Raw genomic sequence first — 11,118 nt, forward strand, 5'->3', positions numbered from 1 at the left:
GGGAGGGGTACATTTTTTGTCACTGGTGCCATGGGGAGGATGATGGCTCTGAAACCTGTAATGGAGAATGCGGGACAGGCCTTTGAGGGGACAAATCAGCGTTTTGTCAAGTTCTTCTCACCGAGACAACCAGTTGACTTCCCAGTGCTTCAAGCTTTCTTCCCTTTAAAAACAGAGGCAAGAGTTGGTGACCTGCAACCGATTATCACAAACTAAGGTGTTTAGACACAGGGAAACTGTCTTAGGCTGATGTAGACTGGAAAAATAAACAGCAGAAGTAAAAGTTTTTAAAAAATAAAGTCGCTAATTTTTCCATCTTTAGCTGCAGTCCAAACACCTTATTTTTGCCCCCTCAGCTCTCGTGCTAGCCACTCTCCCTCGGGGGAGCGAGTGAAGAACTTTGATCACTTGTGGGGTTGATATGACCCACAAATCATTGCAAACTGTAGTCATTTGTCAAACTCTGGTGGCTGCGAAGTTTCAAATAAAGACAATACGGCTGCATTTTGTCAGACAAAATTTTGACRCTAGCCTGCTAAAAAATATATAAATAAAATAACATTTTATTGGTCACATATACATAATCAGCAGATGTTATTGCAGGTGTAGCGAAATGCTTGTGTTCCTAGCTCCAATACTGCAGTAGTATCTTAAAATGATTCACAACAATACACACAAATCTGAAAGTAAAATAATGGAATTAAGAGTGGCATTGACTAAAATACAGTAGAATAGAATACAGTATATACATATGAGATGAGTAAAGCAGTATGTAAACATAATTTAAACAGTATTAAAGTGACTAGTGTTCCATTATTAAAGTGGCCAGTGATTCCAAGTTTATGTATATACGGCAGAAGCCTCTAAGGTGCAGTGTTGTGTAACAGGGTGGAAGCCGGCTAGTGATGGCTATTTAACAGTCTGATGGCCTTAAGATTGAAGCTATTTTTCAGTCTCTCAGACCYAGCTTTGATGCACCTGTACTGACCTCGCCTTCTGGATGATAGCGGGGTGAACAGGCCGTGGCTCGGGTGGTTGATGTCCTTGATGATCTTTTTGGCCTTCCTGTGACATCAGGTGCTGTAGGTGTCTTGGAGGGCAGGTAGTTTGCCCCCGGTGATGCGTTGGACAGACCGCACCACCCTCTGGAGAGCCCTGCGGTTGCAGGCAGTGCAGTTGCCGTACCAGGCTGACAGGATGCTCTCAATTGCACATCTGTAAAAGTTTGAGGGTTGTAGGGGCCAAGCCAAATTTCTTCAGCCTCCTGAGGTTGAAGAGGCGCTGTTGCGCCTTCTTCACCACACTGTCTGTGTGGGTGGACCATTCCAGATCGTCAGTGATGTGTACGCTGAGGAACTTGAAGCTTTCCACCTTCTCAACTGCGGTCCCATCARTATGGATAAGGGCGTGCTCCCTCTGCTGTTTCCAGAAGTCCACAATCAGCTCCTTTGTTTTGTTGACGATGAGTGAGAGGTTMTTTTCCTGGCACCACTCTCCCAAAGCCCTTACCTCCTCCCTGTAGTGTTGTGTTGTCTCGTCAGTGTTGGTAATCAGGCCTACTACCGTTGTGTCGTCTGCAAACTTGATTGAGTTGGAGGTGTGCGTGGCCACGCAGTCATGAGTGAACAGGGAGTACAGGAGGGGGCTGAGCACGCACCCTTGTGGGGAAGCAAARTGGAGGTGTTGTCTATGGTGTTGAATGCTGCACTATAGTCAATGAACAGCATTCTTACATAGGTATTCCTCTTGTCCAGATGGGATGGGGCAGTGTGCAGTGCCATGGCTATTGCATTGTCTGTGGATCTATTGGGGCGGTAAGCAAATTGAAGTGGGTCTAGGGTGTCAGGTAAGGTAGAGGTGATATGATCCTTAACTAGCCTCTCAAAGCACTTCATGATGACAGAAGTGAGTGCTACGGGGCGATAGTCATTTAGTTCAGTCACCTTTGCTTTCTTGGTTACAGGAACAATTGTGGACATCTTGAAGCAAGTGGGGACAGCAGACTGGGATAGGGAGAGATTTAATATGTCCGTAAACACTCCAGCCAGCTGGTCTGCGCATGCTCTGAGGACACGGCTAGGGATGCCGTCTGGGCCGACAGCCCTGCGAGGGTTAACACCCTTAAATGTCTTCCTCACGTTGGTCGCGGAGAAGAAGAGCCCAAAGTCCTTGGTAGTGGCCCGCATCGGTGACACTGGGTTGTCCTCAAAGTGGGCAAAGAAGGAAGCAAGACATCAGTGTCCACGACGTGGCTGGTTTTCCCTAGACCATGATTGTCTGTAGACCCTGCCACATATGKCTCGTGTCTGAGCCGTTAAATTGCAACTTCACTTTGATTGTTTTGATTGTTTTGCCTGTTTGATTGTATTTGGCCATAGTCACCTTGCCATGGTTAAATGCTGTGGGTTGCGCTTTCAGTTTTGCTCGAATGCGGCTATCCACTGTTTCTGGATTGGGTAGGTTTTAATAGTCACAGTAGGTACAACATCTCCTATACACTTCCTGATGAACTCAGTCACCGTATCTGTGTATTTGTCAATGTTATTCTCAGAGGCTAACCGGAACATATCCCAGTCCGCGTGATCAAAACAATCTTGAAGCATGGATTCCGATTGGTCAGACCAGTGTCGAATAGACTTTAGTACGGGTATTTCCTGTTTGAGTTTCTGCYTATAGGAAGGGAGGTGCAAAATGGAGTCGTGATCAGATTTGCTGAAGGGATGGCGGGGGAGGRCCTTGTAGGCATWTCGAAAAGTTGAGTAGCAGTGGTCCAATGTTTTACCAGTGCGAGTACTACAGTCAATGTGTTGGTAGAACTTTGGTAGSGCTTCCCTCAAATTTGCTTTGTTAAAATCCACAGCTACAATAAATGCCGCCTCAGGATATGTGGTTATCAGTTTGCAAAAAGTCTAGTGTAGTTCTTTGAGGGCCGTCGTGGTATCGGCTTGAGGGGGAATATACACGGCTGTGACTATAACCGAAGATAATTCTCTTGGGAGGAAATACGGTCGGCATTTGATTGTGAGGTATTCTAGGTCGGGTGAAATAAAGGACTTGAGTTTCTGTGTGTTATCACAATCACACCATGAGTGGTTAATCATGAAACATACACCCCCGCCTTTCTTCTTCCCGGAGAGTTCTTTATTCTTGCCTGCGCAATGTACTGAGAACCCAGATGGCTGAATGGATATATATCCTGAGAGAGCCATGTTTCCGTGAAACAGAGTATGTTACAATCCCTGATGTCTCACTGGAAGGAGATCCTCGCCCTGAGCTCGTCTACTTTATTATCCGGAGACTGAACATTAGCGAGTAATGTACTCGGAAGCAGTGGATGGTGTGTCGTATTCCTGTTCGTAACGCTATTGAGTTACCGCCTCTCCGATATCCAAAAGTTCTTTCTGGCTGTATGTAATAACACCCCCCAAAAATTGTGCTTATAATATAAGAAATAACACACAAAAAAAACAAAATACTGCAAAGTTGCTTAGGAGCTAGACACAGAGCTGCCATGTCTGTCTTTTCTGTTTTTTTAAGAAAAGCAMATTTTTTGAGATATGGCTTTTTCAAAATCAAAATCATGAAAATGGCTGTCTGGTAGCCTCAATAAATAGAGAAAGATTTGTAGTTGAACAAGCCGTTGCATGTATAGATTTGTTTTTACTTGACTTGAAAAAACTTGTGACTCGACTCGACTTAGATTGCACGACTTGAGTCTTGACCTGTTATACTTGGGACTCGAATTGAGACTCGGACCTTGTGACTTGAGACTTGCTTGTGACTCGAATAATAGTGACTTGGTCCCACCTCTGTAGCTAGCTACATCATATCAAACCTGTTATCTGGTTTGCAAGGTAGGAATTAAGCTAGCTAGCTAGCCTGTTATGCTAAACATTATGCTAACTATTTAGCTAGCTAACGTCAGCAAGCTAAATAGATGGCTCTAAGTCTGGCTGGAATTGGCAGGAGCCAAAAAGGATTCCAGGTGAAGCAGGTTGAGAGAATGCCAAGGGTGTGCAAAGCTGTCATCAAGGCAAAGGGTGGCTACTTTGAAGAATCTAAAATCTAAAATATATTTTGATTTGTTTAACACTTTTTTGGTTACTACATGATTCTATATGTGTTATTTAATTGTGTTGATGTCTTCACTATTATTCTACAATGTAGAAAATAGTAAAAATAAAGAAAAACCCTTGAATGAGTAGGTGTGTCCAAACTTTTGACTGGTACTGTACATAATGGGCAAAAAACATATTGTTTTTAATTAAATCAATTRTAGTAGAAGCAAGCTATSAAAGTTGACCTCCGGTCCTCCTTCTCATCTTCCCACTCTTCTTCTCAAAAGGAACAGAATATAGGCTGTATTCTAGTCCGAGCTCAAGATTAAATTATTTTCGGCAGAAGCCTTTGACTCTCCTCCTGAACTGTCACCGTAGGCCTACACAGCCATTGGATAAGCAGCACACAAACATGTTTTTGATCAGCAAGAGCAGAGCAGGCCTGGGCTCAGGGTTGGAAAGTCCATTGCAGTTTGTAATGCAGCCGAGTTTTATTTACACCATCCCAGCAGCTATCTTAGAAATACAACTTTGCTCTGTGCTTCTACGAGCATGCCTAAAGGCTATGGATCATTTGATTGAGACCACACTAAATAGCCTATAGGCACACATGATAGTGCACTCTCAGCAGAGAATCAGAGATGAGGGGCGGCATCGGGCACACATCGATATATATATCCGAATAAGCAACTAATTCTAAAACACTGAGATATATAGACATTTCATCAATTACAAATGAYATTATCTAGTCTCCCATGGACTAGATTAAAAACATACTAAACCCTCCTCTTGACCCTACTCCACTTTCCTCCAGATAACCATTCTGTACATTTCTATTAATTCCTTACTCTGAGTATACAGTAAAAGGGAAAGCTTTCAAATGGGCCTAACGTATTCCCCATGTTTTGCTATCAGAATTCCCTTTTGGAAAGTGATCCAAGAAGCAATTCCCTTCCACTTATCATTGTATCTGTTCCACAAAACCTGTATATAACCTTGGATATTACAAAAAGTGGAGACCTTGCAGCATCAAGGCCTACATTGAGACATCTCTGCCATGACGCTTCAATAGATGTGAGTGGAAGGTGAAAGGTCACAGAGGGACAGTACCAATATGAGGGGGGGGGGCACCTACAGATCACTGGCAGTGGACGAGTTCCTCGAGGGGGCCTTGGGTGAGAGGTCAAAGTCTGAGTCGGAGCGGTAGAGGAAGGACTCACGACGCTGGCTGTGGTAGTTGGCCTGGAGCACCAGGCCGGAGCCGGGACTGGCCGGCGGATCCAGGGGGCTGCGCCCCACCGACAAGCCATTCTCAGCATCAAAACTATGGGGAAAGAGAAAGAGGGAGAGAGCAAATGAGAAAACAATTCACTGTTTCAAACTTGTAGCCTAAATCAAAGCTCCAAATCAACAATAAAAATGTAAGAACTGTTCAGATTTCAGTAAATATGAATTTTACATACAACACCCTAAGGGTATCACCCTTTAATGAGAGTGRGGAGAGTATAGTGAAGAGTAACCTGAGATGGGAGAGTGATTGAGAATAGGCCACAGTGGCTCTCAACATGTATCATGATTTAGCACGTCTTTCAATGAAAGCTGCTTATTATCGTCATCACCATCATTTATAATTGTAATAACCATGCTCCAAAAATCACCCACGTCACAAATGATGCTCCATCACTCAATAAATGGAACGCACCTTGTGCACACAGAACAAACACACACTCAGTTAAAGCACAATACACAACAGATTTTAATCATTCGCAACAAGGCACTCTTCTTTGAGACTGACGTCAAGTCAGACATCACCAACGGGACAAAGGAATCTTCCCTCCTTTCCCCCCTCTAAACAAATTGAGTGCATTTGAGAAGCCCAAACTAAAAATATCAATGGCGTCAATAATAGCACAAACCCTTTCAACAACGAAGGTGATTTATCAAAAGCACAGGAAATGGACGCATACAAAAAAAGCCCATCATTGTTCTGAATCACACCAATAAACCTCCATATGAAGGAAACAAATKAGTGGTTGAGAGGGTGAAGAAAACRTATAATAATACATTGTGGAGTTGACTACGTCAGAAAAGTGTATCTGAATGGTGTTGGCTGGTCAGACTACGGGAACTGGCTGTTTGATGACGAGGGTCGGCCTGAGGCACCTGCTGCACAGATTCACAGATCTATAAACCATCTTTAAGGCCATTCACATGGATAGGAACGGATCCATATACATTAAGATTAGTGCAGCTCTGCACCGCCTAGCCCAGGTTTACATGCGTAAACAGTTCTCTTTGATAATAATGCATCTCACTAGTCTAAAGGGGCTTAGTCTCCTCGTCTCCTTCCCTTCATCTGCAACAGATCTTAAAAACACAGATGAAACCCATGGAGATTCCCAAATGAATTATACACTACATATCTACCCCATCACATCTACCTGCATTTCAGATCAGTACAAAGGGAAGGAGACAAGATAAGGAAGCCACTGTTGAGACGCAGCCAAGAGTCTGCACTGCACTGCCTACAGCAGAGAGTCATGATGATGGTCCATCTTCAGCCAAATAAAGGCATTTCTCATTCTCGGCGCGGTTCCACCTTGATCCACATCCACATTCCAACAACCTCCGCTAACATCCAAGCTTAGCTCCACTTGGTATACAGGTTCTGATGAACTCCAGCGCCGAAAAATCGGTACTTTAGCAAACAACCATTCCAGTAACTGTGGCTGTTTTTGGACAGAAACTGGATGTAGCCTGAGCCCTTTGCAAATAAATAGTGCAAAGTGATATGAAAAAATAAAACCCTCATGCTAAAACAGTTATGGAATATGGAATTTAAACTAACTGTGCCAGAACTGTCCCCGGAGATGTCTCTCAATGATATGAGGCAATTACACAACATTAACGTCTCTCGTCTGTCAGATGAGCTATTACACAGCAATAAAACTGGCATCCAGTGCTTTAATAATGGCAAAGTCAAACTCTCGGCTCTGGTTCAACTGAACCTAATTGGGAACCCCACTGGAGGTATTTTTTGCTACCTGTCAGGTGCAGACATGGAATTGATAGATACAGTGCCTAGTGAATGTCTACACACCCCTCAAAATCTCCATCACCATTTTTTTTTTTGCTACCAGTTATTCTATTAGAGACTAAGCCCTGTTTAAGCCGATGAAAGAATATTTGGGGCCTTACTGCTATTAGCCCATACAAATGCATTGAATAACAGATTCATTACGTGGAACAACAGATAGTCGGCCTAAATTAAACAACTAAATTAAAAACTAAAGTCTTGGGTCAAATCCATTACACAACACAACGCAAATGTTGGCACAAGATGGAGGGAATGTTGGAGCATATTAAACKAAGGAAATTACAGTTAACGAAAATGTACATATAGAATTTATTATACAAGARAAAAAAATCTGAAATTCTACAGCACAAYGGCAGAGTCATGTCTTAAGTGTAAAACTAACAATGACTCAATAATCCGTACTTACACGGAATGCTAAAAAGTCCAAAAGTTATGGGTGGAGCTAGAAAGTGGGCTATCAGAAGTATTTCAATATAAACTTACTTTCAATCCGTCTGTCTGCATATTTCAAAATATGGCATATTGGGGTGTAGTGAAATACCCAATGGACTGGACGATTCTCTTTTCATCACTCATCTTGAAAGAAAACGTATACAAAAAACCTTGAAATCAATCAATCTGCAATCATTAACACAATGGAAAAATCTAATGTTTTTTTATTAAAATATTTAGATAGTATAGTGTTTCTGTAAGTTGTTGTTCGTATGTGTATGTTTGTAACTGTTTGAGATGAAAAATATTATATGAATATAGAAAAAATTATGGTTTTCCAAGAGGTGTAGAGTGTTCCTGAGTGTTCCAGCCTCAGTCCTGATTTGCTTGAACATCAGAGACAAGGTTTGAATATTGCTGTCCATCAATGACACCCAAGTCCCAACCAAATTTACTGAGCTTGAGTAATTTTGACAAAAACAATGGATAAATGTTGCCCTAAGAGTTGTGAAAAGTTGTCAGAATCTGATTTAAAATGATTCACAGCTGTAATGGCTGCCGAAGGTGCTTCCCCCAAGTATTAACTCTGGGGTGTGAAGACATACAATAAAGACATCTTCTTATTATTCTTATTTTTTATTCATTAGGAACATTTTCTATAATTTTTCTTTGAGTTTTAAAACACAAAGTAGGTTGTGTAGATCGGTAGGAAAACATTTCCACTTATTCACTTTTGAGATGTAATTTTAATGCAGCAAAATGTGAAAACTGTGCAAGGGGTGTGGTCATAGTACATTGGATTGCTGAAACACCTGTTATATTAAATACATCACATTGTAAGGTACTATGTCTATATGCAGGACCACGATTTATACTGTATATTTGATTTATTTTCTGTTTGTACGAAAATGGTTTACTCCCACAGACAGTGAATCACGTGGCCATGGCTTGCTATATAAAGCAGGAAGACAGGCATCAAGGCATTCAGTTACTGTTGGATTGAACGTTAGAATGGGCAAAACGAGTGACCTAAGCGACTTTGAGCGTGATATGATCGTGGGTGCCAGGCGCTCTGGTTCCAGTATCTCAGAAATAGCCGGCCTCCGGGCTTTCCACGCACGACAGTGTCTAGGGTTTTGTCACGACTTCCGCCGAAGTCGGCCCTTCTCCTTGTTCGGGTGGTGTTCGGCGGTCGACGTCACCGGCTTTCTAGTCACCATCGATCCATTTTTCAGTTTCGTTTTGTTTTGTCTGTATTATACACACCTGGTTTCAATTCCCCTATCATGTTCCCTATTTAACCCTCTGGCTTTCATTTCTGTTTTGTACGTGATTGTTTGTGCGTTAGTGGTTGTGGTTTATACGTTGTGTTTGTGATTATTTCCATTTGTGGAATTTTTGCCATTAATTTTGAGTAAAACACTGTGGTTTCGCTCAACACCTGTGTCCTGCGTTTGACTCCGATAATTCTCCGCACACAACCCTGACAGGTTYACAGAGAATGGTGCAACAAACAAAAAACATCCAGTCAGCGGCAGTCCTGTGGGTGAAAACAGCTTGTTGATGAGMGGTGGAAGGAGAACGGCAAGAATCGTGCAAGCTAACAGGCGGGCCACAAACAGGCAAATAACTGCGCAGTACAACAGTGGTGTGCAGAACAGTAAATTGGAATGCACAACTTGTCAGTACTTGTCACAGATGGGCTATTGCACCAGACGACCACACTGGGTTCCACTCCTATCAGCTAAAAACAAGAAGAAGTGGCTCCAGTGGGCACGCGATCACCAACACTGGACAATTGAGGAGTGGAGAAACATTGCCTGGTCCGATGAATCCCGGTTCCTGTTGCGTCATGCTGATGGCAGAGTCAGGATTTGGCATAAGCAGCATGAGTCCATGGCCCCATCCTTCCTGGTGTCAACGGTAAAGGCTGGTGGCAGTGGTTTAATGGTGTGGGGAATATTTTCCTGGCACACGTTAGGTCCCAATTGAGCAGCGTTTCCATTCTCCAAATAATTCAGGCTGTTCTGGAGGTAAAGGGAGGTCCGACCCGGTACTAGATGGTTATACCTAATAAACTGGCCACTGAGTATATCTTCACATACTAGTTTAAATAGTTTATATTTTAAACTCATTTTCAAATTTTCAAACCAAACACATGCAAGTCAAATTGTGGGAGCTATACCCATGTAGATTTTACCCATGTCAAATGTACAATGTAAAAATGGCTACAGTAGGCACTCCATACATTTTTCCACCCACTTCATTCCCTGGGATGTTGCATTAAGATAAGACGCTGGTCTGTTACATTGTGTCATGTGACAAAACACTATACATAGCCACAGAGAGAGACTGAATACACAGAGAGAGACAGAATACACAGAGAGAGACAGAATACACAGAGAGAGACAGAATACACAGAGAGAGACAGAATACACAGAGAGAGACATTAAAACGGACTAATACACAGAGAGAGACAGAATATACAGAGAGAGACGAATAACAACTACACAGAGAGAGACAAAATACACAGAGAGAGACAGAATACCACAGAGAGAGACAGAACACAGAGAGAGACAGAATACACAGAGAGAGACAGAATACACAGAGAGAGACAGAATACACAGAGAGAAGACAGAATACACAGAGAGAGACAAATACACAGAGAGAGACAGAATACAGCAGAGAGAGACAGAATACACAGAGAGAGATAAGAGACAGAATACACAGAGAAGACATAATACACAGAGAGAGACAGGAATATTACAGAGAGAGACAGAATACACAGAGAGAGACATGAATACACCAGAGAGAGACAGAATACACAGAGAGAGACAGAATACACAGAGAGAGACAGAATACACAAGAGAAGAGCAGAAACACAGAGAGAACAGAATACACAGAGAGAGGACAGAATACACAGAGAGAAAGCATAATACACAGAGAGAGAAGGAATACACAGAGAGAGACAGAATACACAGAGAGAGACAGAATACACAGAGAAAAACGGAAATACACAGAGAGAGACATAATACACAGAGAGAAGACAGAATACACAGAGAGAGACAGAATACACAGAGAGAGACAGAATACACAGAGAGAGACAGGGGCAGAAGGGGAGAGTAACTGTTCAATCCAAGCAGAGAGAGATGATGAGAGAAAGGGAGAGAGAGTGTGAGAGAGAGAGATAGAGAGAGGATTCTACATTGGCAAGAATGACATGGCATTGCGAGGGGAGCTGTGTGTGTATGTGAGAGTGAGAGTGTGAGAATGAGAAGAAGGTATTCTAAAGATACCTGTGCCAGGAGCTTGTGCTGTCGCTTTCTCTCCCTCCTCTCTAATGGTGCATCTCTCCCTCCTCCGTAATGGTGCATCTCTCCCTCCTCCCTAATGGTGCATCTCTCCCTCCTCCCTAATGGTGCATCTCTCCCTCCTTCCTAATGGTGCATCTCTCCCTCCTCCCTAATGGTGCATCTCTCCCTCCTCTCTAATGGTGCATCTCTCCCTCCTCCCTAATGGTGCATCTCTCCC

The 11,118-nt window shown here is 42.8% G+C and overlaps 1 protein-coding gene across 1 annotated transcript in view; it reads right to left on the reverse strand.

Annotated features, from left to right (window-relative positions):
- LOC111979406 (3',5'-cyclic-AMP phosphodiesterase 4C-like) overlaps positions 1-11,118 on the reverse strand; it is a 95,942-nt gene that overhangs the window by 26,245 nt on the left and 58,579 nt on the right. The window contains exons 2-3 of the mRNA XM_070448963.1: positions 5,194-5,382; positions 122-163 (exon numbers count right to left, since the gene is read on the reverse strand). Coding sequence (XP_070305064.1) covers positions 122-163; positions 5,194-5,382 — 231 coding nt within the window. The remainder of the gene's footprint in view (positions 1-121; positions 164-5,193; positions 5,383-11,118) is intronic.

Source organism: Salvelinus sp. IW2-2015, linkage group LG19 (assembly GCF_002910315.2).
Source record: "Salvelinus sp. IW2-2015 linkage group LG19, ASM291031v2, whole genome shotgun sequence".
Lineage (NCBI taxonomy): Eukaryota > Metazoa > Chordata > Actinopteri > Salmoniformes > Salmonidae > Salvelinus > Salvelinus sp. IW2-2015.